This window comes from Gadus morhua, chromosome 6, assembly GCF_902167405.1.
Source record: "Gadus morhua chromosome 6, gadMor3.0, whole genome shotgun sequence".
NCBI classification, from domain to species: domain Eukaryota; kingdom Metazoa; phylum Chordata; class Actinopteri; order Gadiformes; family Gadidae; genus Gadus; species Gadus morhua.
This window is the reverse complement of record NC_044053.1, coordinates 20,076,169-20,101,524: the sequence shown is the minus strand read 5'-3', so window position 1 is coordinate 20,101,524 and position 25,356 is coordinate 20,076,169. Positions and strand designations below refer to the sequence as shown.

Below are 25,356 nucleotides of genomic sequence, written 5' to 3'. Positions count from 1 at the left end.
AACAAATGTATCCCTGTGTGCAATTGGTATATTTGCATACAAAAGAATAGTGAAGCCTAGTAGCAAGGCTACACGTTGCATAAATCAACAAACACTAATAGTCTACCTATGTGAGGCTTTTTTTATGAGGGAAGATCCATTATGTATATCAAATAAAAAAAATCTTAGATCTCACTAAAAAGAAGTTTACCCACAGAATAAACAAATGAGTGCAGGATAAGGATTGGGGTGAATTGGGTGCAGGATGGAAATAATCGCGACACCGCATTTACGACCGGCAGTGCGTGTGGGCGGGGCCTCCGTGTGGGCGGGGCCTTCGAGCGCTCCCCGCCGCGCCGCGAGGATCACCGCGTCGCTCCAGTCCGCGTCTGGCAGCGCAGCAGCAGATGCCCCGTCCAGCCTTTAAGTCCGCTAAGTCCCTGTAGGCCAATTAACCGCCATGAAGACCCAAATCCCCGCCTACTTGGCCACTTTTTGACCGACGATGGAGACGAACGCCGCTTCATCGCTCTATAACCTCACCGTGAAGCGACAGCCCGCCATCAGCAGACGACCACTAGTTGGGAAAGAAAGTCAGACGCCTTCCTCCAGAGATATGCATCTATCGTTTTTCGCGATTCTAGTTTGAAGTGAGGTCCTTACGGTCGTCCTGAGCTCTGAAGAGAAGGTCTGCACCCGTCGTTGATCTACTCGGAGTTCCGTGGAGTGTTTCTGCAGGTCGGGGTTGTGCACCATGGAAACGCACACTGATGTGCTGCTGATCACCGCAAATGTGGGCTCACTGTTTGATAATGTAAGTATTGAGGAAGACAACTCGACTTGTGTTTTTGCTGTAGTTTTATTGAGTACTTGTTTCCTTAGGAACTGTTGGTCCTGCTTACACACCATGTTTACGTTTGGAAAGTACCCCTTACGCTTTATTCATGTGCTTGACTGCATTTTGACATACATCCTGCTAATCGGAGGAATGAGGAATCCAATAATAAGTGTTGTCTTTTCAAGAACCAAACACTCGATATTCTGAGCTATTATCATAATAGCTCCTTTTGGTTCACAACCTCGTCACAGCCCGTCCTTCCTGTGTAAGAACACAGCCCGGTGCCTGTACTCATGAAACAACACAGATCAAAGTGATATAAGCATCTAACCAGGGTAGGTACACATCACTGTTGGTGTGTCTCTGTCTGGCGCATTTCATCCCTTATCGTGGTAGATGTGTTTTGCTCTCTTCATCCAGCAATGTGCGTTGTTTTATTTATGGCAAAAACAAGCCTGTCATAACATGTTGGGGCCCATTTGTCATTTGATTTTGTGCGTGTGCGTGTGTGTGTGTGATGGGGGGGATACACTCATGGAAATTTGGCTGAGCTCCATGTTTCCGGTGGCCTATCTGAGACCAAACTAAAACATGTTAGATCCCATTGTGGGAAAACTTTGTAAACAGAAAGATGATGTCCGTAGGGACAGCAAAGCTTTTCCACAGAAACACACACACACACACACACACACACACACACACACACACACACACACACACACACACACACACACACACACACACACACAGATTTGTGTAAACATTTACCCAGCTTTCAGGATAAGCCCAGGAACTTGAGCAGACAGTGATCCAGTGTGCTGCACTGTAATCCAGTGAACTGTGTAGTGGTGCTGTATGACCCCCAGTGATGTTCCCGATAAAGACTCAGTGCATTACTCAAGTCCAGATGTGTGGACATATGGTTATCATATAGCAACTTTATACAGCATGAATATATCATTGGAAATGGTCATTACCAAGAAAATGTGTGTCCTAACGCTAGACAAGCATATCTTTTAATTTGGTGATCTTTAATTTGTTGACTGGCTTTTACCTCAGAAGAGCTCTTGTGTCGTAATGTCTCAGACGGAAGTTGGGCATATCAACATTTCCCCTTGACTAAACCATGAAATCACCTTCTGAATGTTGGCACAACGCTAAAACCAGCATACAGACTATGCCTTGTGCTATCATGCAACGTGTTTCCATTTAAACTGATGGTCATGAAAACCGTTGTCTGATCGGCTCCTGGCTGGATCCGAGCAGACATCAGGGTTCTGCTCTGTAAATAAATAGCTCTCTCTGGGCCTGGAGACTTTAGGCTCTGAGATCATGGTTGTACTCTCCTCTCTGTGATGCCATGCAAATGCAGGATGCAAATGTGCTGCTGAGCATGGCACAGGTTCACCTGCCCCCACCCCACCACCACCACCACCTGACCCCATCCCGAACCTCGCTTCCACCCCCCCCCCAGAGAGGTCAGGAAATTCAAATGCCACCACCAAGTAATTCCTCTCTTTTGGTTGAGTTGAAGGTTGTTTTCATAATTACCTCACATTTGTTTTGGGTCACCTTTGCATCCCATAATACAAGCCACTTCCATTGACCTTTTACTCTTGGAGTAGATGCTGTTGCAGGAAAGCAATGCTCAGTGAATTCAGTGATGGTTGTTATTCCAAACCTTTGGGAATCAAACTGAGTCGGTTACCTTTGGGCAGGGGGAGTCGAACTCTAGCCACCGCTACATTAACACTGATTTGTATTGTGTTGTTTAATCCAGTCCTGCTGGATTAAAGCGTTATTAAAAAAGGAGATGCTGTTGTGATGGGTGAAGGGCTTGGGTTTGACGTACGCTGTGAGGATTTGTTATACTCATGCATGTTTTATGTTCCTATTGTCCACATTAAAACACACCTGTCCAAAGAGCACAGGAGGAGGCTCTGAGCTCTCGTTAGCTACTTGAGAAGGGCATGTACAGACACATTGAAGACACACACACACCTACACACACACACCTACACACACACACACACACACACACACACACACACACACACACACACACACACACACACACACACACACACACACACACACACACACACACACACACACACACCTACACACACACACCTACACACGGACAGACACACACATACACACACACCCACACGCACACCTACACGTCAACACGGACAGACACAAACAATCAAACTAGACTCATACAAGAAGAAAAGGCCTTGGGTGTGCGTGTCTGGAGAGCAGTTGGCACATGGTTTATATTATTCAAGATATTACATAAGATATTACATATGCACGGTTGGCTTCAGAAAGAGGACGGAGTTGGTTGCTGGGGCCTTGTAGGAAAAACGACCTGGTAAATATTAACTTTAGCTCACAAAAAGTAAACAGAAAACTATTAATTGAGCATAGTTTTTCCTCTCTGCCTCGTATTGCTGTCCGGGTAGTGTTACCCGTGGACGTCACTTTGGCTGTCAACGTTTTGGCTCTAGATCAACCGGAGCTGTCTCTCCATACTGCTCCCTTTGTGTGTGTGTGTGTCCAGGTCTGTGTGTGTCCAGGTCTGTGTGTGCGTGTGTGCGTGTGTCCAGGTCTGTGTGTGTCTTGGTCTGTGTGTGCGTGTGTGCGGGTCTGTAGACGCTCACACCCTTGAGCTGGAGAAGTGATTGGTTTTGTTCTCTTCACAGGTGGGCGAGATTCAGAGTGGATGGCTGCAGGAGTTCTACGCGGTGAGTCTGGTGTCCGGCTCTGCCTGCTCTTTCGTAAATCACTGCAGCAGCCGTAAGAAGATAGGAACTCTGCTTGTCATCCAGAGTAGAAACTAAACGTGTGTTTTTGTAGGTTGTTCTCGGCTCAGTTTTGGGATTGCCATGATTGGTAAAAGTTGGACCCAGGAGAAGACAAATGAATAAATAAAATCATAAATTAGCACAACTTCTCTCATAGAAGACTCTCGTGAGACTTTCCCTTTACCGCCCAAATAAGGCCACAGCCTTGGCCATCGCAGTGGAAAAATCTGCTTTTTTTCTTTTTTCTTCCTATGACCTCAAATGGATAAGTTTACCTCTCACTGTAATAAACTGTGTTGACCCTATGCATGCGTCTCTCTCTCTCTCTCTCTCTCTCTCTCTCTCTCTCTCTCTCTCTCTCTCTCTCTCTCTCTCTCTCTCTCTCTCTCTCTCTCTCTCTCTCTCTCTCTCTCTCTCTCTCTCTCTCTCTCTCTCTCTCTCTCTCTCTCTCCCCCTCCCTCCCTCCCTCCCTCTCTCTCTCTCTCTCTCTCTCTCTCTCTCTCTCAACAGACCATCCAGAGACACAAGCCCCAGTTTATTGCCCTGCACTTCCAAGAGGTGGGGGGGAAGGACTACATGCTCAACATGGGCCATGCTGAGAACTTCTTTAGGTGGGCTTTGGTGTGTGTGTACATGTGGTGCAAAGGTCATCACGTCTCAACCGTTAAATGCTCTTTAGTCTAGATCTTTATTTAATACTTATTATATTAAACTTAGTAGTGTAACATATTCAATTATTAATGGTAACACTACTAATAATAATATATTTATTAGCCTGTAACAGAGGTTTATTTGTTAATCTTTTGTAGCAGAAGCTTTGATCCAAACTAATGAAAATGTGTGCTTGATGAAAACATTCACCAAGTAAAACTAAGTACATCAGAGCATCATCAGAGTTTCTACTACAGTAAAGACTATAGGAGTGTTTCTGCTGCAGGAGTATCGAGTCCAGCGGGGAGATGAAGACGTACGACAGGACCTGCATCTATGTGGACAACCAGTTCAAAGCGGAGGACAGATTTACGGTGAGAACCAGAGAGACTGCGCTTGAGTTGGATGACTTTGGAAAATACTTTTGTGAAAAACACATTTCTGCATTGTCTCTCATCTTGTATTACCCTAATCATGTTTCCCTGTCCGCTCGCTTGGGTCAGCCGGTTCTTCCACTTGAGGAAATACCAAACAAAAGAAAGATTTTCCAACATGGTTCAGTGTGGTTTTTATTGTTTAATATTTTTTTTCTTTCTTAGAAATGATTGAATGTGATGAAACTATCCTTAAATTATCAAAATCCTTTTTCTTTTTATCACATGTCTATTTTTTTGATAAAATGTTAATATATTTACCTTTCTATATTTTACTTATGAGTATTGCTTTTTCTTGAGTGAAGAAAGCTGTTTTCCAACGCGCACAATCCTCATTGAGTAATTCAGTTTTAGTAAAAACATTTCTCCGCTAGATGGCAGCATCCTCAACATAAGCGCCATTACAGCCGCGGCATCTACACTCTCTCCCCTCAGAACCCTATCTAGAAACAGACGTTCATGTCAACCTATCCTTATTGTAGTTATAATACTCCAACTTATTCATGAAGCACTTTACAATTTCAAGGAATTTGAAGCCACCCATTAATAATTATTTTCAAGCTATCATCAACAAATTGTTGTTATTTTTTCTTCACTCTAACGTCAATCGATACTAAAATGATAATCCATTCATCTTCTGTCGATCAGCTAATTGATTAGTCAGCCCATTGTTTCAAGCCTATTAATCGTTCCGTCTTATGAATTCTGATGTTTTAGATATATAACTTTATTATCTAAATGCAGGGCAGAGACTGGGTCTGCTCAGACTCACGGTCAAACCCCAGGCTCCACGCTCCACACATCCATCCCTGTGATTGGTGATACAGTGCGTTGTTACGGCAATTACACCCCATCACGCTATTGGCTATCGGAAGGTGGCGTAGGGGCGCAAACAAAAGTGAGATCATTAAAGTTCGTTACATTCAGAGCCGGCTGGCACACGGCTCTCATCAGTCACCCTAAGCCTTCATTAAAAGGCCGTTGTCGTAGCATTGTGTAGCCGCGATGCTACACCCTCCATTACACAGCTGGCCCACACATCATGCTGCCCTGCACTCTCGTATTCCCCCCGTATGTCACGGAAACCATCAGCGCTGCTCTCCCCAAAGCCCCACCGATCCACACGTTGGTGTGGTGAACACTTTGTGTGTGATCATTTGTGGAATAATTCTTTGATCTGTTTGTTTCTTTCACCGGTTGTGTTTTCGTGGATTAAAACCTTTCTGGGGTTGAGGAGGCAGACCACATGTGGTTCTTGTAGTCTCTGCAGCATCCCCTAGTGGCTGGAGGTGGGTGGAGGACAGTGAGGTGATGGGGGGACAGTTGGATGAAGGGGACAGTGGGGGGAAGGGTGGTGGAGGGGGACAGTGGGGTTGAGGGGGGCCGTGGAGGGGGATGGGGGGGCAGTGGGATGGAGGGGGGAGGGGGGACAGGGGCTCAGTGTGTTTTAAACTATTAACCCTGTCTCCTCCAGGTGACGCCCGCCACGCCCGGGTCCTGACAGTAGGGGTCAGCGGTGGGGCCCCTGCATGGGACAGCCGTGGGGTGGGGGTTTAGGGGTGGGGGGGGACTCACAGGGCCAGGTGTAATGGTTTTTTTTTGAGGGGAGAAGGGGTGGGAGAAGAGTCAATACATTTAACCCCAGATTAAAACGGTTGATCCAGGCTATTTGTACACAATGAGTACCACTCAGGGGAGGGGGACTCGGGGGGGTCTCTCTCCCTGCTCCCTTTTGCCCCGTAAGGAACCCCCCCCCCCCCCCCCCCCCCTCCTCCACCCGAAATGCACCCGTACCCCAGCCCACCACCCAATCACCCCACCTCATCCCACCACACACAACCAGCCCCCCACACCACCATCACCCCACCTACCCATCCCACCTTACTCAACCCAACCACCACCACCACCACCACCTCCACCACCACAACCCCACCACCACCACCACCACAACCCCACCACCACCCCCTCCCAGCCGGCCGCTGTCTAATTTTGTCCATGCCAGCTGCATTGATTTTCAATTTGTTTGTTTTGGCTGAGCATCATCAGTCACGGGCCTGCAGAGAGTTTAGGGGGACAGGCTGGGAGGGGGGGGGGGGGGGTGGGAGGGAAGGGGACAGCTTCAGTGGAGGGGGGGGGGGCGGGACTTGCATGCATTCCCAAGTACAAATGATGTTTTGATAAAAAATCGCTTTTAAGTCAATATTTTATTATTAAACTGTGCACAAACCTGATGGATGAAGATAAGTGTAGCACAGAGTCTGTGGAGGACAGTGTGTGTGTGTGTGTGTGTGTGTGTGTGTGTGTGTGTGTGTGTGTGTGTGTGTGTGTGTGTGTGTGTGTGTGTGTGTGTGTGTGTGTGTGTGTGTGTGTGTGTGTGTGTGTGTGTGTGTAGGGGGGGCGGTCTTTTCTGTGTGTGTGTGTGGGGGGGGGGGGGGGGGGGGGGGGGTGTTTTGGTAACTAGTGCCTATACCAAGGAAAACACACCAACAGTCCCGATGGTTCAGTTCATGTCCAGCTGTGATAGATTTGGCTGATGATAAATAAACGCGTATTATTAGTATTTCAGTATTGCACGCGCTCATGTGTCACGTACAGCGGCCGAAGGTCTTTCAAAGGAGCAATGAAATCAGCGACACATTGTTTTCTATGGCGTTAAATCTGAAGGGTGTTTCATCTATACCATAAAGATATACCTGTAATAGAAGTAGAAGGGCATGAATACAGAGAACACTGGTTTCAACCTCTCAACCTCTTCTGGAGCTTTTCTTTGTAGGAGAAGTTAAGTCACTAACATCAAGACCCCTTCCATCAGATAATGATGGTGCTCTGGCAGCCAAGACTAATGGTCCCTTCAGGGACCAGTGTGTGTGTGTGTGTGTGTGTGTGTGTGTGTGTGTGTGTGTGTGTGTGTGTGTGTGTGTGTGTGTGTGTGTGTGTGTGTGTGTGTGTGTGGGGGGGGGGCTCCGTCACACCCTCTGGGCCCCTGGAAGATTTCTCTTCGGCCCCTCGTTCCCGCGGACGGACAGCAGGGCTCCTGCTGCTTAATACGTTTCAAATAGTTTTAATTTTCTGTTTCTATTGATCTCTGAGCCTGTGATTAATCAGATCACTGGAGCGGGCAGTTAGTACATTAAAAAAATTGTCAGGGCCACGTCAACGATGATTGGGTGCCAAAGTGTGCGCGTGTGTGTCTGTGAGAGTGAGTACACACTATACATCTCTATTAACGCTCATTTATGTCCGGGGGCACGCTGGATTCATTTGGGAGTGGGCCGCCAAACAACTGCTCCTATATTCTCTTCTTTGGTTGAAACGTTTCACTGAGAAGCTCTGAACAAGGAAACTGGAATTAAAAGGTTAAATGGTAAATCGACTGCACTTCTATTGCGCTGTTCTAACCAGTGGCCAATCAAAGCACTTCACAATATTGCTTAGCATTCACCCATTCATGCACACATTCACACACCAACGGCGGTGTCAACAACCCAAGTCGACAGCCAGCTCGTCTGGAGCAGTTAGAGGGAGGGTGAATCCGGGAAACCTCTGCTCTCTAGGTGGAGCCGAGGATCAGACTAGCAAACTTCCGGCGGTAACCAGCCAACCCTGCTCTACCTCCTGAGCCACATGCCGCCCCAGATGGAATCACCCGTCCTTGCTCTGCAGGAACTCTGCTCCAGGACATGTTCCATAGCGTCATGCTCATCGTCTGCCCCCATTGCCTGAGGGGAAACCCTTAAAGCGGCCTGTTGTTAGAACCTGTTCCACTGTCTAGGTGGCTGGGTGAGAGCAGGGCTCTGATTGGCTGTTTGAGTCCAGCTGACGAAGCAGTGGTGTGTTCCTCACAGGCGCTGGGCAGCATGTACTTCATCCACGCGTCTCTGAAGGACGTCTACCAGTACGACTTCGCTGGTAGGTACACGTCTGTCCATGCAACACAGTAGGGATGCACTTTTGATTAATTAATAATCATAATTATAATAATGGTAGTAATAATAGCTATGACCACAATCTAATAATAACGGTGACAATTATTTGACCTTTTAGATAATAATATTTTAATAATATGATAATGATAATTGTGAGGATTATTATCAGTATTAGGTGAGGTGATTATAAGGTGATTATTATTTATATTGCTGCTTGTATTTGTATTTGTATTTTTCTTACTAGAGAGGAAATGATAAATCAAGGAAAGTGTCCCTCCCTCGTGAATCCAAGATCATCATTCTAATTCAGAGAGGAGCAGACACACCTTCCCTGCATATAATTACACATATTCCACTCAGGGGAGCATATTCTATAGAAATTGAAATGATTGCCAGTCGTGTGTGTGGGGGGTTGGGGGGAGGCAGCGGCTCCTCTCTTCCCTGTTGCACAGTCCGGTCACGTTAGGGGTTGAGAAAGCCCCTTTGGAAGACCTCATGGAAGGACCATAAACATCCCAGGCCCTGGCAGGCTCTCCCTCTCTCTCCCTGTCCGCCGGAGCCTCTCTCCCCATAGCCTCCCTCTAATGGCGGCTTATAGATCCTGGGCTGCTGTACGCCGCTCTGATGAGGTTAACACCAGTTTATTGATTGCTGTTTGCATGTTTTCCCACTCTTTACCCTTCATGACTCTCTCTCTCTCTCTCTCTCTCTCTCACTCACTCTTTCACTCACTCTATCTCTGTCTCTCTCTCTCTCTATCTATTTGTGAGTGTGTCTCTCTCTCTCTCCCTATGTCTCTCTTCAACTCTTTCCTCCCTCCCTTTCTCTTTTCTCTTTCTGTACTTCCTATTCAATCTTTTCCCTCTCTCTCTCTCTCAACCTCTCACTCACCTCGGTTCCTCTCTATCTCCCTCTCTTCATCTCTCTTCTCCCCTCTATAACTGTATCTGTCTCTCTCTCTCTCTCTCTCTCTCTCTCTCTCTCCATTCCCTCACAAATTTTCTCTGTATCTCTTAATCCCCTCTCTATCGTGTTCTGCCTGTCTCTCTCTCTGTGTGTCTCCGTACGTCTCTCTCTCTGTCTTTTTGTCTCTCTGTCTTCCTGTCTCTCTCTATCTCTCTCTGTCTTCCTCTGTGTCTCTCTGTGTGTCTTCCTCTTTGTCTCTCTGTGTTTCATACTGCTCCCTCTCTGTGTCTTTCTGTATCTCTCTGTCTCTGTCTCTCTGTACGGTCTCTCCGGGCCTCTATCAGTGAAGGATTTCAAGGTGGTGTCGGGACAGAGCAAGTTTGTGGGCTCCCTGGACGGTGTAGCCACGGTGGAGAAGGAGAAGTTCCCCAAGAACTTCTGGCCTGATGTGAGTACGCATCTGCATGGCTGCAGGGGGATGCATTCGAATGGTGAATGGTGAATATTGGGGACGGGGGGACGGGGGGGGGGACGACAGTGGAGGAGGTCCACTCTGCGCTGACAGGGAGATGGGACAAATGATGTGGAGGAATCAATAATCACCAGCATTCTGCTCCCTGCTGTTTTGTGTGTTCCTTTAATCGGTGTGTGTCTGTGTGTCCCTCGCAGTTCAAGTGGTCGAGGAAGGGATTCATGAGGACTCGCTGGCTCATACACAACCAGTACGTAGCCTCCTGCCTTCTGCTGCTCATCCCCACAGGAGGAAGACTCTCCCCCTGGTCTAGTGGGTTGGGTCTCTTCCTCCCCTCCACCCAAATGAGGAGCTCCAAACATTCCTCCCCTAGATGCTGCGTAATTCAAATCGTAATTCAAAACGACGTTGGTTCAGATTCAAGCATTCGTATCCAAGCTGACTTAAAGTCGGAGCAATTCCAAATGACTGCAGAAAGGATGTGAAAACCAAACCCAGGTCATTGTGTCTGTAAGTTTAGACCCAGCCAAAGCTCAACGGTCCACACAACAATGAACGTGGATTAGAGCTCCTACGTTTTTGTTCGGAGGTTTAGCCGCTCACACACAGTTGCTGTAGGGACGGGAACTAAGGCCGCTTCAGCAAACAGCGCTTGTGTTTTGCCAGTGCGTTGTTGCTATTTGCTCAGTGTCTTCAAGCGGGGGTTGTTTCACGGACGGAGCTCGTCGCTTAAAGGCCCATTAATTGTCTTCTGGTGACACTGAGAGAAAGGGGCTGAAAGCTGCACACACAAGACTAATGTGTTTTTTTTTGTGGACTGGCTTTGCTTCAGGAGCACCTCAGCGATAAGCTCCATAGTCACTACCCAGCATGCCCCACATCGCCACGGCGACACACACGCACACATACACACACACTATGAGACTATGCGTGGATTTGTGCGATTGCAGTTTATGTACTGTATGTATGTCAAGGTGTGTCTGTGTGTGTTTACATGTGTATGAGGGGAGGAAGTGAGGTGTATTTTTATCTATGCACACATGTCGGTCACGTCACCATGTGTACATTGGCCGTTTTATCAACAGAGGTCTGGACCTGGTCAACGTCCACCTGTTCCACGACGCCTCCAACCTAATCGCCTGCAACTCCAGCCCCTCCGTCTACTCTGACAACCGCAGGACAGCCCTCCGCTATGTCATCGACAGGTTTGCATCACAACCGCTGTGCACGCAGTCTGTGGAGAGGAGGGCAGTCACGTCAGAGTAACCCAAGTACAATCTGAGGACCAGGTCAATAGATAGTCGCTGGCATTAGCAAAGTGGTACAGAGAGCTGGTGGTCCAGTGGACAGGGGTTTGACTCTGCCCAAAGCTTCTGGTTTGAACCCCAATGCCCACAGTCGACCTGACGCCTACCTGCGCACACGTCTGTACAAATACTTGCAACAACAGATATATATGCAGTATTCATTTTTGACATGATATTTAAAATGCTGTGTCGATATGTGGATTAGCAATTGACAATGTACCGCTAATTACAACGATGAGCTGTCCCTGTCCTTATCATCGCTCGAGTCATCGTAAGAGCTTAAACACGGTAGACAACAGAAGCCAACGTGGTGTCTTCCTCCAGGGTATCCCACAGCGCGGGTTCTACTCTGCCCTTCTTCCTCTTCGGAGACTTTAACTTCCGCCTTGACGCGCTGAGCCTGGTTCAGGTGGGTACTATTCCCCCCGCCCCCCCCCCCCCCCCCACAAACACCTGGTAAGAACCCTGTTCTTACCCATGGATCTGTGTGTGTTTGCGTGTTGTGTGTGTCTGCATGTTCTGCACGTGAGCAGGACCTCTCCACAGCCACGGACGTGCAGACCGTGACCAAGGACGGCAGCAACGAGGTGGAGAAGATCATCTGGGAGGAGAAGGACAACGATCATAAGGTAGCCATGACGACGAGGACCCCCCCCCTGCGCGTAAACATAGGCTCTGTTCCCTGGCTGGTGTTCTGGTTTACTAGTGTAAACATGGTCTCTGTTCCCTGGTGTTCTGGTTCATTAGTGTAAACATGGTCTCTGTTCCCTGGTGTTCTGGTTCATTAGTGTAAACATGGGCTCTGTTCCCTGGTGTTCTGGTTCATTAGTGTAAACATGGGCTCTGTTCCCTGGTGTTCTGGTTCAGTAGTGTAAACATGGGCTCTGTTCTCTGGACGTGTGTTCTGGTTCACTATTGCTCCTGTTGGACGAAGGAGTGTGGGTGTTACTGCAGCAGGTGGAGAAAGCTGTGTTGTGTCCCCAGGTGGTGCTGCACATCGAGACCAAGATGTTTGACTACCTCCACCAGAGCGTCTTCAGGCAGGACAACGGCCAGGCGGTGAGTTCACTGGCCTGACCTTTCACCTGCAACTAGCTACCTCATCCCACCTCCCAGGCTCCAAGACAACACAACACAGCTGGTTGCCCGGCAACTATCTGGATCGGGATCCAGTGTCGAAGATTAAAACCAAAATGCCACCTGAGGCTTTAGGTCATGTTTCACTACATCTGCCACTATGTGTAGAGAGTTATAAAGTTATTGTGTTTGTTTTTTCTTTGAACTCTTATAAAATATCAACCTTGCATCAAACTTTTGGATGATTCAGTTATAAATATATAATCACTTTTATAAATATTCAATAATTGTCCTAACTACAGCTCCTTAAATATGATAAAGAGGTCGCAGCCTTTCATGATGTCATCAGGGAAGAGGAAATCCTATTTCCCCCAAGGTAAACAAACTTTAAGCTTCTGATCACATCACACATTCACTAGTTCACTAAAACCCACTGCCTTAATCAACGCCCTCTCTCTCTCTCTCTCTCTCTCTCTCTCTCTCTCTCTCTCTCTCTCTCTCTCTCTCTCTCTCTCTCTCTCTCTCTCTCTCTCTCTCTCTCTCTCTCTCTCTCTCTCTCTCTCTCTCTCTCTCTCTCTCTCTCTCTCTCTCTCTCTCTCTCTCTCTCTCTCTCTCTCTCTCTCTCTCTCTCTCTCTCTCTCTCTCTCTCTCTCTCTCTCCAGTTACCCCTACAGTGAGGACTACTCTGAGCCCACCCAGTACATGACGACCCGCTGCCCCGCCTGGTGCGACCGCGTCCTCCTGTCCCCCGCGGCTCAGCGCCTCCTCCACAGGGTCAGTCTGACATGCACACACACATACATAATATCTACATAGACACACATATGCAAACACATAATATGCACACACATGTATTAGGGGTGTTACGATACATGTTTTTGTATTGAACCGAATCTTTACAGACGTCACGGTTCGGTGCATGGATTTACACAGAGAATACAAAGTATAAAATTAAATAAAACTGGTGAATTAATCAAAGTAACTGTGCGGAACTAATGTAAGATACGCGAGTTCTTCAGGGGCAACTAAACTGCAGCCCTGATTGGTGCCTAGGTAGCATGGACCTCTAGGTAGCCGAGCTCCGCCTTCTGGCTAGTGCTACAGTTTTTTGTCAGGTCGACGGTCGAGTGAGTGAGTCAGTCAGAGATAGCAGTGTTGTAACGCAAGTCGTGTACACTTCTTTTTTATTTGGAGAGCCGTTCTGCTGTTGGTGTTATGGCGCATAACATGTCGGGTTCTCCGATGTCTCTGGTATTTCCACAACGAGATCCATAATGGGGGTTATCTCAGCCATGGTTGAGAAGGAATTGGGGGAAAGGAGACAGCTGTTGCAGCTAGCTCAGGGGAGAGACTCTATGACACTAGTGGTACAACCTGAAACATTGTAATTGCCTTCTGCATTTTTGTTTTTTGTTTTCCCTTCATTGTACCGAACTCATACCGAACCGTGACTTCAGTGTACCGTTGCACCCCTAACATGTCTGCACATACATACATATGTATCCATGCATACATGCAAACACGCGCACACACACACATATACATACACACACGTATGTACACACACATGTGCACCACACACACATATGTACACACACACAAACATGTCATATGACAGTTTGACAGCAGATGTACATTTGTTTGTTGCAGTGCGATGATGAAGGGGACATGGGCGTGGTCTACAACACCCTGGGTCCTAACATCTGCATGGGCGATCATAAGGTAGGGTGTTCTTATCAAACATAATGAAACAAATTGTTTCGGCCCTTGATTCTGATTGGCTCGTAGCCGTTGTAAAATACTATTAATGTGCCGTCAATCTCAGAGAATGTTTGCTCGCTCATTGCTTAATTTAAAGGTTTGATTAAATGAAGTGTTTGCCTTGTAGCCATGCACAAGTAGCTTTATAAATAAAGGTAAAAGTAATAAAGATATGATATAGTTCAATGTTGTTTCTTCTTTTCTATTCCAGCCTGTTTTCCTTTTCTTCTCCCTGAAGACAAAATGCTTCTGACCCGCACCCCTTTAAATGGTGAGCTTAGGTGTGTGTGTGTGTGTCATGATTGCTCCATGGCTCAGTTCAGCTCAGGGAGAGTGATCACAGCAGTCTGGCCCCAGCTCACGGCCCCCTTCTCCCCAGGGGGCCGTAGGCCAGGCTGGGGCCATATGAACCAAGATGAAGAGCTCACCAGACACCCATAACCCTTTGTAGCCTGTGTATTCCGGCCCTTTAACCTGATCTATGTCTATCGGATGCTCACCGCTAGGCTGCCCCCAGTAGCAACTCTTCGGTTTTGGCAGCGCAGTGGTGGAACGAAGTCCCTGCCGATGTCAGGGCCAGCTTCTGCAAAGGGCTCAAGACTCACTTGTTCAGAGTTCACCTAGATTCTGTATTAATAATCTGCGATGCACTTAAGTCAAACATAAATTCCTGATATTATTCTTAACCTTATCCACACTTGTACATGCAATGTCCCTGTTCCCAGTGAGTATTTAAACGCATTGAGGGTCGACAGGATCGGCCATAATATTTACTGAGCCACGTGTGGTGCGGCCCCCCCAGGGAGCCTGATGCCTCTGTTATAAGGTCATCAGTCTTCTTCCACTCCCCGTCTCCACGGGTCCGAGGCAATGACAGCCATCAGGACCATTGCATTGTTTCAGTCCTGCAGTCTGTCGTTGAGTCAGTGCTATATGGCGTCACCCCCCCCTCCGTTGTGTCCCCGCAGGCCCGCGGGGGAGGAGTCACCAGCCCAGCAGTCTGCTCGGGGCCACGTCTTGCTGGGGGGGGTGGGGGGGGACCGCAGACCGGACTGCTGTGGACCCCCGACCGCCTGCACTCTTCAAACCCTCACCTGTCTGTCTGTCTGTCTTCACCTTGTCCCCCAAACCCTCTCCCCTAGCCATCCGTCTGTCTGTCTTCACCTCAACACTGTATCTTGCATGGTGTCTTTTCCACCTGGTCACACACACACACACACACACACACACACACACACACACACACACACACACACACACACTGTAGCGGGCCAGAGGGTGTGGGGTTTCCACGCTACCAGGTTGAATAGACAAAACACAACACCGAGAGCAGTTCCAATGGGTAAATGGTTTATTTACAGAGTAAATCAAACCAGGGTTGGAAAAGGGTCATCCACCTCCTTTATGCTCCAGTCCGTCCAACACCTCCCCCCCGTCTCTCTCTCTAAGGGAGGTCCATGCTTCCAGGCGATCCTTCCATGCTTCCAGGCGATCCTTCCTTTGCTAGCCCTAGCTTTGCTAGCCCTTGCTTTGCTAGCCCTCGCTTTGCTAGCCCTCGCTTTGCTAGCCCTCGCTTCGCTAGCCCTCGCTTCGCTAGCCCTCGCTTTGCTAGCCCTCGCTTCGCTAGCCTTCCTTACCTTAGCCTTCCTTTCCCTACACGACTGTTTGCTCGCCCTCTTAAGCCCAAGCACCCCTGCTTAACAATCCCCAGGCTTGCCTCGTTAGAGGGAGGAAGTCCATATATGGCTTGGGGGTGGAGCCAGCCGGGTGCCAGAACTACCACTCCCCTACATACATACATACATACATACATACATACATACATACATACATACATGCACATACGCATAGACAGACTTCTTATTCGGGGCCTTTATACAGAGATCGCCTTGGATTCCATGAATGGTCCGACTGTATGTGTCCTTCTGTTGCTCCTGCCTCTGTCTGCAGAGCACGGCTTTGTGCTGCTTTGGCTCAGGAACACAGGGTTAGGGTGACACAGGAAATATGTAGGCGTTTATCTGTTACTTCTTGCTCTGCTGCACATGGGTGGGAGGATACATTTCAATGAAGGATCTCTCACATGCAAACCTGTGCACCACACATACACACAAGGAAGTGCACACAGATGCACACACACAGACAGACACACACACAAACACTCCCATTAACCAAACCAACAACATTCCGTGATGTCTAACATTATTGATTGTGTGTTTCATTAAGGTTGATTGTGTGTTTCATTAAGGTTGCACTGACATGCGCCCACAGATGGTTGTTTGTTTGTTTGAATTGTCTTTGTCTGGTTTTAGCTTGTTTATTTATTGTTTTAATTGGTTGGTGTGGCGGTCGTTGGAGGCTGATGTGAAAATAGAACTAGGTCTATTTTAGGTCAATCTGAGATGTTAACTGTGATTAACAATTACCTAAACATAGTATAGCTAGGACACTTAGAGATCTGCTGAAAGTACCGTGTAATTCCACCTCAAATGACCCGCTGTTAAAAAAGTTCAACAACTGAAAAGGTGGTACGGGTACACGATCATAGTCGTAGCCTTGTTTGGTGAGTGTGTTTTAGTCCGATGTCTCCTTTATCTATTGTTCTAACCAAGTGCTTTTATTCTGAAAGAATGTGCTGAGAGCCATGTCCTCTTTTGCTGCTGCATGTTTATGGTTCTCACCCATCACTGAAGACGTTCTACTCAGGGTAGTTGACTGGCGGCCAGACAGTGTATCAACCCAGGAACACTGTGTCTCTGGTCCCCAGGCGTCTCCTACCAGGGGAAGGTGCTCTGGGAGACGTAATGTAAAAAGTGTGTGGGGGGGCGTCTGCCCGCGCCATGGCAGCACTGAACGACACACCGACGTCTAACAAACTACCGGCTCTATGTTAGGTTTGGTTTATGCAATGCCTTCAAACTTCAGTCTTCGGCCATGTTTTAAAAGATTTGATCTGGTTTTATATTTAGTATTTCAAAGACTGCTAAAATACTATTTTAGATAATATATATTTTGACTGAAGGTTTGATGAATGTTGATGATACACTGGGGTGACGCCCTCCTTCCTGTTTAGACAAACAATGTTTTGAGTCAGCAGGTTGAGGGCTGTTTTCCCGTCACAGACCTTCAGTGATGTATTCAAGCTCCATCCGTTCTGATGCTCCGTGCTCCCGGCTTTAACAGAAGGCCTACACCAGCACTAGGTGCATTGGACTATTCGCTTCTTTATTCTGTTTCAAAATCCATACGCAAAAATGAACACTACAATCTCCCTTGTTTGTAAATAATAACAATCATGATAATAAATTGTGTACAAAAGTTGGTACCCTGTATGTCTTTATTTTAAATGTTTTTTGCAAATCTCACATCAAGAGAGATGGATTTAAATGTGCAATGCGTTACATTTCAACTTGCGCCCCTAGCTTGCAATATACTTGACATTTCTCTAGTCAATGCTGGTCAATATTGATTTAAATAATCTCATCAACAAAATCACATCCTATAACTGATACATTCTACAAATAACAAAGCTGCCCAGCCTGTTCCTCTGCGTTTCCAAGAATCATAATTTTGCCACGCCCGAAACACTCCCTCCTACACCATCGCTAGGCTATTCTGTTTCAATTCTCACCACTGGGCTATGCTGGATTGCTTCACACCGCTTTACAGCCAGAATGATACACCTGGGAATACCTGGCATGTTTGTAGTTTCACTTTCAGGACAGTAGGACTCAACTGATTTATTATAAACGCCGTCCACTGAGTCATTGACCATCAGTCCCTGGATGAATGGAGTCAATCAGGTCACAGAGAGTATCATCAAGCTGCAATTGAAGAGATAACCCATTCCCCTCACTAAGGACTAGGCCATCTATTTAGGTGTTGTTGGGGATAATGTTGGCTGAATAGTTTAAACAAGTTAAAGGCCAGCAGGATAACCTTCACATATGGGTACAGCGGCATTGCCAAAAGGGCAATGGAACAAATCCACATTTCTGCTGAATTCTTGAACAAAGATAAAAGTAAAAACATGACCATTCCATGCATTCATTTGAAGCACAAACGGGAGTGAGGTTCTCTGATAGAGAAAAAGAATCCCATAACTTAAAAATAGACTGCATTGTGTCCAGGAATGCAACATTTGTTGAGCCTCTAATAAACCGCTACTTTAAGGACAACGTGAATCTTATCCAGGCCCTTGGACAATATCACATGCAGGCAAACAAGGAAGAATCCATTCCCCTCTGCCTTTTCCCAAGTCCAATCACATCACCTCTACTGCTGCTGCACCACTATTACTTCTGCCACACCACTACTATTACTGCTGCCCCGCCACTACTATTACTGCTGCCCCACCACTACTATTACTGCTGCCCCACCACTACTATTACTGCACCACCACTACTATTACTGCACCACCACTACTATTACTGCTGCCCCACCACTACTATTACTGCACCACCACTACTATTACTGCTGCCCCACCACTACTATTACTGCTGTCCCACCACTACTATTACTGCTGCACCACCACTACTATTACTGCTGCCCCACCACTACTATTACTGCTGCCCCACCACTACTATTACTGCTGCCCCACCACTACTATTACTGCTGCCCCACCACTACTATTACTGCACCACCACTACTATTACTGCTGCCCCACCACTACTATTACTGCTGCCCCACCACTACTATTACTGCTGCCCCACCACTACTATTACTGCTGCCCCACCACTACTATTACTGCTGCCCCACCACTACTATTACTGCACCACCACTACTATTACTGCTGCCCCACCACTACTATTACTGCTGCCCCACCACTACTATTACTGCTGCCCCACTACTACTATTACTGCTGCACCACCACTACTATTACTGCTGCCCCACCACTACTATTACTGCTGCCCCGCCACTACTATTACTGCTGCCCCACCACTACTATTACTGCTGCCCCGCCACTACTATTACTGCTGCCCCGCCACTACTATTACTGCTGCACCACCACTACTATTACTGCTGCCCCGCCACTACTATTACTGCTGCCCCGCCACTACTATTACTGCTGCACCACCACTACTATTACTGCTGCCCCACCACTACTATTACTGCTGCCCCACCACTACTATTACTGCTGCCCCACCACTACTATTACTGCTGCCCCACCACTACTATTACTGCACCACCACTACTATTACTGCTGCCCCACCACTACTATTACTGCTGCCCCACCACTACTATTACTGCTGCCCCACCACTACTATTACTGCTGCCCCACCACTACTATTACTGCACCACCACTACTATTACTGCTGCCCCACCACTACTATTACTGCTGCCCCACCACTACTATTACTGCACCACCACTACTATTACTGCTGCCCCACCACTACTATTACTGCACCACCACCACTACTGCTGCTGCACCACCACCATTACTGCTGCTGCACCACCACTACTATTGCTGCACCACCACCATTACTGCTGCTGCACCACCACCACCACCCCCACTACTCCTGCACCACCACCACTACAACTGCAGTAGTAGTGGTTACTACCGCTAGTAGTAGTTACTACCACCACTGCTGTGGTTGCAGTGGTTGTGGTGCTGATGTGGTGCTGCACCACCACCACCACCACTGCACCATCTGCCCGGTAATGACAGTCCATTGAACCTTCCAGCGGGGACAGGCGGGGGGCTCCGGGTTCGACCGTGCCACGCCGCTGCCATTGATTTTATGTTAGAGTGGGTTGCCGAGGCGATCATCTCACAGCCGCGGCACGCTTGTAAATGACATGTGATCTGACCTTTGACCTTCTCCTGCATCTTTCAATTAGGGATTGAGTCATTTTTTCCACTCTCTCGATTCATAATAACTGTCACTCAACTGGAATCGTCAATCCTGTCTGTTGGCCTTCTTCTTTTTTATATATTAGGAACAAATCTTGCTTTGTATTTTTGTTGTTTTTAACAAATATAAATCACACAAGTAACACCAGTGTGCATTACATTTATAATCTTTTACTGCTACCGTTTGTAGCCATCTTAGATGTTGAGCATCATAGTAGGCCTATATAATCAGTTCAATAAGTGTCTAATAGCAAATGCCTTGTTCCACAATACTGTGGATTAGTTCATTAGTATTAAGCTATTTCCACCAAACGGCTGAAATGTCCTGTTGTTTCCTGACTCTCTCAGCATTGTTTGACTTTTGAAACCCATGAATCAGATCGCTGCTTGGCCATCACGACACCTTTTGAAAGAAGCCAACCTGCGTGTGTGTTGTGACGAGAGCTACACCTTTTCTTATCAGTGCGGCTGCGCTGATAAACGTTTCCCACACGTCTCCGGTGATTTGTGGTGATAAAGCTCTTCCGGACTGTGTTTGTCGCTTTTACAATAATTTTATCAATTATAATAATATCTGTTAGTAATTGGACAATTATTTGCTGATGTTTTGATACAATAACAAGTGTTTTGGAAACAAATAGGTCTGATATGTTGGTGTTTATGATCTTGCGTGGAGCTATGAAATACACTTGCACTTTCATTGTTGAAGAAGTCTTTATTTATAGCCAAACACATTACTATGCCTGTTTGAGTTCTCAGTAAGACCTTAGGATTCAAGATACGTTAAATAGATCCAGACAAAACAGGAAACGTCGACATGAATGAACATGTTTCAATACGTTGAGCTCAGCGCCCCTCTCGAGAATGAAAAGCTCCATGCGGATGTTGAACTGGTTTCTCTTTGTTATTATAATTTTTCTTCTTTTTACAAAATAGGTATTCTTTATTGTCATTTGAAGGTATAATGGAAGCATCATTTATCTAATCCCCCCACCTTTATTCAAGCTCCGTACCAAACCCCAACCAGGTGTCCCGTTTGTTTTAACCCAAACGGTCTGTATGAACATGCTTCTTTCCCCATTGATTACTGATAGCTTTAACAGTTTGAAATATTTGACCTTCCCCTTTATAGCAACATGCATGTCTGCTGGGAGTGTCTGTGTGTGTGTGTGTGTGTGTGTGTGTGTGTGTGTGTGTGTGTGTGTGTGTGTGTGTGTGTGTGTGTGTGTGTGTGTGTGTGTGTGTGTGTGTGTGTGAGTGTGTGTGTGTGTGTGTGTGTGTGTGTGTGTATGTGTGGTTGTGTGCCTGTGTGAGTATGGGAGTGTGTGGTGGTGTGGTTGTGTGTGTGTGTGTGTGTGAATGTTTGTGCGTGTGTGTGCGTGCTTGTGTCTGTGTGTGCATGTGTGTGTAAGCGCGTTTATGAGCGTGTGTGAGTGTGTGTTAGTGCCCTTTTGTGTGTGTGTGTGTGTGTGTGTGTGTGTGTGTGTGTGTGTGTGTGTGTGTGTGTGTGTGTGTGTGTGTGTGTGTGTGTGTGTGTGTGTGTGCGTGGGTGCCCGTCTGTGTGTGGGTGCGCGAGCGTGTCTGTGTGTGCGTGTGTACGTGTGTGTGTACGTGTGTGTGTGTGTGTGTGTGCGAGTATGCTTATGCGTGTGTGTGTGTGTATGAACATGTATGCTTGTGTGTGTGTGTGTGAGAGCGAGCGTGTGTGTGTAGTTGCTGTACATGTGTGTGTGTGCGTTTGTCAGACATGGTGGGGTCCGAGCCGCAGCACGGAGAAGGCCCTGCGGTGTTTGCGCAGCAGCAGTCGTATCTTCTCGTCGTCCGAGTCGGGGTCCAGCGGTCTGTTGTACTCCTCGTCCTCCACCTCGTTCTCTGAGGCCTCGCCAGCCCCCAGCCCCCCGCAGGCCTGCGTGGAGCTGGGCTCCGACGCGCTCTTCTTCCTCCATTTGGTGCGCCGGTTCTGGAACCACACCTGTGATGGGAACCCACAACTGTATTTAGAACCCTGACCCGTGTTTAGAAACCACACCTGTGTTTAGAACTCTGACTTGTATTTAGAACCAACACCTATATTTAGAACCCACACCTCTGTCTGGAACCCACATCTCTGATCTCTGAACCAACAACCTATCTTTAGAACCTTCACCTGTGTTTGGAACTGCCAACTGTCTCTAGATACCTGGGTTAAGAACCCACGGCTGTGTTGAGGGTTCAGCTGTCGTATCCGTCTCAATTAAACTTCACTGCTTATTTTTTTTGACCTTTTCCAATTATGCGAACCGTGCTTTCTAGTACTTCCTTTGTGTTTTACGCCCAGCGTTAATCTAATACACCCTGCCTGTTTCACTGCCTTAGTCCCATGAGCTATGCTAATTGAATTCATATGCCATGAGAATAATTATAACCAATAGATCTTTCAATTGATCTATCAATCATTTTCTCATATTATATGGCTATGGAATTCCACTTCCAACTTGTTAGCGATAATAGATCATAAAGGACGTCGGAGCAGGTCAGCGGGGAGCCAACGGATACAGCGAGCACGTCTACCTTGACTTGGGACTCGGTCATGCCAAGGGAGTAGGCCAGCCGGGCCCTCTCGGGCCCCGCAAGGTACTTGGTCTGCTCGAAGGTCTTCTCCAGGGCAAAGATCTGATGGCCGCTGAACGTGGGCCGTGTGTGTTTCTTTCTGGCGGCCATTTCTCCAAGAGACACGTTGTCTGAAACGTGATGAACAGGAACCGTTTTAATGACGGGACCTTTATCTAGTTTGCACTTTATTCAGAGTGATTCACAATTAGTGCATCAACCGTGAAGATACAGTCCGGGAAATGCAAGAATTATGTGAGCCCGGTTCATCTAATAAGCAAACTGCGTCAAGTGCTACTTTTTAGAAACAGGAGATAGGGATAGTTAAGAGATAGTCCAAATAAAATTATACTAATGACAAAAAAGTATTGAACTGATATAATAATTTTAAGTTAGCCACCAACTAAAAACCTGTACTAATAATAATTTGAAGAGAATTTTCTATTTGGTTACAAATACAGAATCAGAAATATTTAATTATTCCTGGTGAAATTGACAAACAAAATGATTTGTTATTGTAGGCTACTTATTTTCTGGGAATAATAATACGGTTGCAATTACAACACCGTTTTTTTTTGTTGCATGCATTCATTTAAATAGGAGGAATGTTACAACCTTTATTAAATATGAAACCTTCTGATGTTCCCGTTTAAAAGGTCACATTTACTTAATTGTTACATACAGTTTGATACAAATATTATATTTTAGATAATTATATAAAATATTATTATATATAAAGTACAACATGATATAAAGTAGTTATAAAATAACACTATATTAATTACTTTTTGGGAATAATTAATATATTATATAATTATTATATAATTATTAATATATAATTATTATGGGACACAGTGAAAAAGCTACGATCCTTATATAATGAAATTATTTATTTATTTATTATTAACGTTCATTAATTTTTTTTAATATTTGTCATTGTAGTCAGAAACGCATTTCACTAAGGTAAGAAGTAATTAATAGTAAAAGAAAATAAAGCAAGCCACACTTTGTCGATTCTGTTTATAGAATAGACCACAATGTGCCCCATACTATAGGCATATATATAAAATATATATATATTTATATTTACTTGATCACTGGGCCATTTTTCTTCTTTTTAACATTGCATTTACACACTACGATATACTGTAAGGTACTGGCCCTGGGCCACTTTTTATTTACTCTATTGTCTATTATTTTTTTCCTGAGCTCTACTTAGTATTTTTTTTGTATTGTAATATTTCCTATGTCTTCCACTGCTGCTTTTCTGTTACAAAGGAATTTCCCATCCAGGAGATTAACAACGTTTTTATCTACCTATCTATCTCAACCCGTTGCCCCCCAGATCCCCTCCCCCCATAGGGCCCCCCTGACTCACTGTTGCTGCACGGCTGCCGGCCCCCCCTCCAGTCGTAGCCGCCCTCCGCCCAGCAGCTCCGGCCCTTCATGGGGCAGTCCGCCCCGGCGGGCTTGGTGAAGCCCCCCACGGAGGCCGCCGGGCCGCAGTCCCGGTTGTAGTACATCCCCGACCCGGCCACGGCGGCGGGGTGGGCGAAGCCCCCCATGGTGGAGTACCCCGACAGCAGGGTGGTGGTGGTGGCTCCGCCAGGGGAGCTCACCGCCATCATGGAGCGGCTCAGGATGTCACTGATGCCGTGGGGGGTCCCGGCGGGGAGCTGGCTGCTCAGGCCCGGTCCGAGCTTGTAGAAGGAGTTCTGCACGGCGTACGGGCACACCGGCGCCTTGAGGTCCGACGGGAACGGGGTCAGGCTGTTGTTGAACAGGAAAGAGCCCTGGATGTTCGGATCCATGGAAAACCGCTTCTTCCACACAGAGCCGCCCAGTGAGGTCCCAGTTAGGAGTAAAGCAGGGAGGAGGACGCTGCGGGTGAGGGGAGGCACACTGGGTAGGACGGGGGGTCCCGGTCACCGCTGCGGTTCCTTGGGTTCTCTGGTGCGTACGACGGCGGGGTTTGGAGGGGCCGCTCCTCTGTACCAAGCGCTCCCTGTGTCCTGGTTCTGCCCGCATGGGACGCTGAGACAGTGAGGCGGGCGCTCTGCAGGGGTTCCTGTTCTCACGCGTTCCCTTCACCTATCCTCCCAGCCATGGCTCGCCCCGGCCTCACTCCATTATTACGTCCTTCAGTGGAAACACACGGTGGGTCAGGTTCACAGCAGCTCCTCCTGCACGCTCCCTCTCAAGAGTCATAAATAAGCACTATCTGGATAATGAAGTGGCACCTTGATAAAGATAGGAGGCCCAGGCCACATTAGAATGCGGCCCGGGATTGGTCGGCGTCCCCTCAGCGTTAACGCGACTCCATTGGCCCCGCTGCCAGGGCCAGGCCCCTGATTGGGCGGCAGCAGATTGATTGTGTTTTGAATAGGTGGAGTGGGAACGAGTGGGTTTTTGATGGCCTGCCACTGCTGAGCAAGTGTTGTGTGGCGGAGGTGACGGCTGGCAGGGCCTCATTTACACCAGATCACACAACACACAAACCCAAACACACTGATGCACAGACATGTACGCGCAGACTCACACACACACACACACACACACACACACACACACACACACACACACACACACACACACACACATACACACACACACACACACACACACACACAGATACAGACCGCACGCAGCCCTCTGTCCGCCTCAAAAGGAACACAGCATCAAATAAGGTAAGATAAGATAATGTTAGAGCTTAAAAGATGAGGTCATTCAATAGGTTCTGCTAATCTTTTCA

The 25,356-nt window shown here is 47.2% G+C and overlaps 2 protein-coding genes across 2 annotated transcripts; one reads left to right on the top strand and one right to left on the bottom strand.

Annotated features, from left to right (window-relative positions):
- Positions 1-333: 333 nt before the first annotated feature.
- Positions 334-15,418, top strand: inpp5l (inositol polyphosphate-5-phosphatase L). Its single transcript, XM_030358496.1, has 16 exons — positions 334-793; positions 3,526-3,567; positions 4,138-4,238; positions 4,565-4,652; positions 8,558-8,621; positions 9,889-9,992; positions 10,214-10,266; positions 11,102-11,221; positions 11,648-11,732; positions 11,857-11,952; positions 12,308-12,382; positions 12,703-12,776; positions 13,063-13,174; positions 14,051-14,122; positions 14,373-14,432; positions 15,130-15,418. Exons 1-15 carry the CDS (start codon positions 734-736, stop codon positions 14,412-14,414), a joined length of 1,188 nt encoding a protein of 395 aa, XP_030214356.1. The 5' UTR covers positions 334-733; the 3' UTR covers positions 14,415-14,432; positions 15,130-15,418.
- Positions 15,419-21,653: 6,235 nt separating this feature from the next.
- Positions 21,654-25,153, bottom strand: nkx6.3 (NK6 homeobox 3). The gene is made up of 3 exons (XM_030357713.1): positions 23,983-25,153; positions 22,566-22,735; positions 21,654-21,987 (listed from the first exon to the last, which is right to left on the bottom strand). Exons 1-3 carry the CDS (start codon positions 24,413-24,415, stop codon positions 21,757-21,759), a joined length of 834 nt encoding a protein of 277 aa, XP_030213573.1. The 5' UTR covers positions 24,416-25,153; the 3' UTR covers positions 21,654-21,756.
- Between the last annotated feature and the right edge of the window lie 203 nt (positions 25,154-25,356).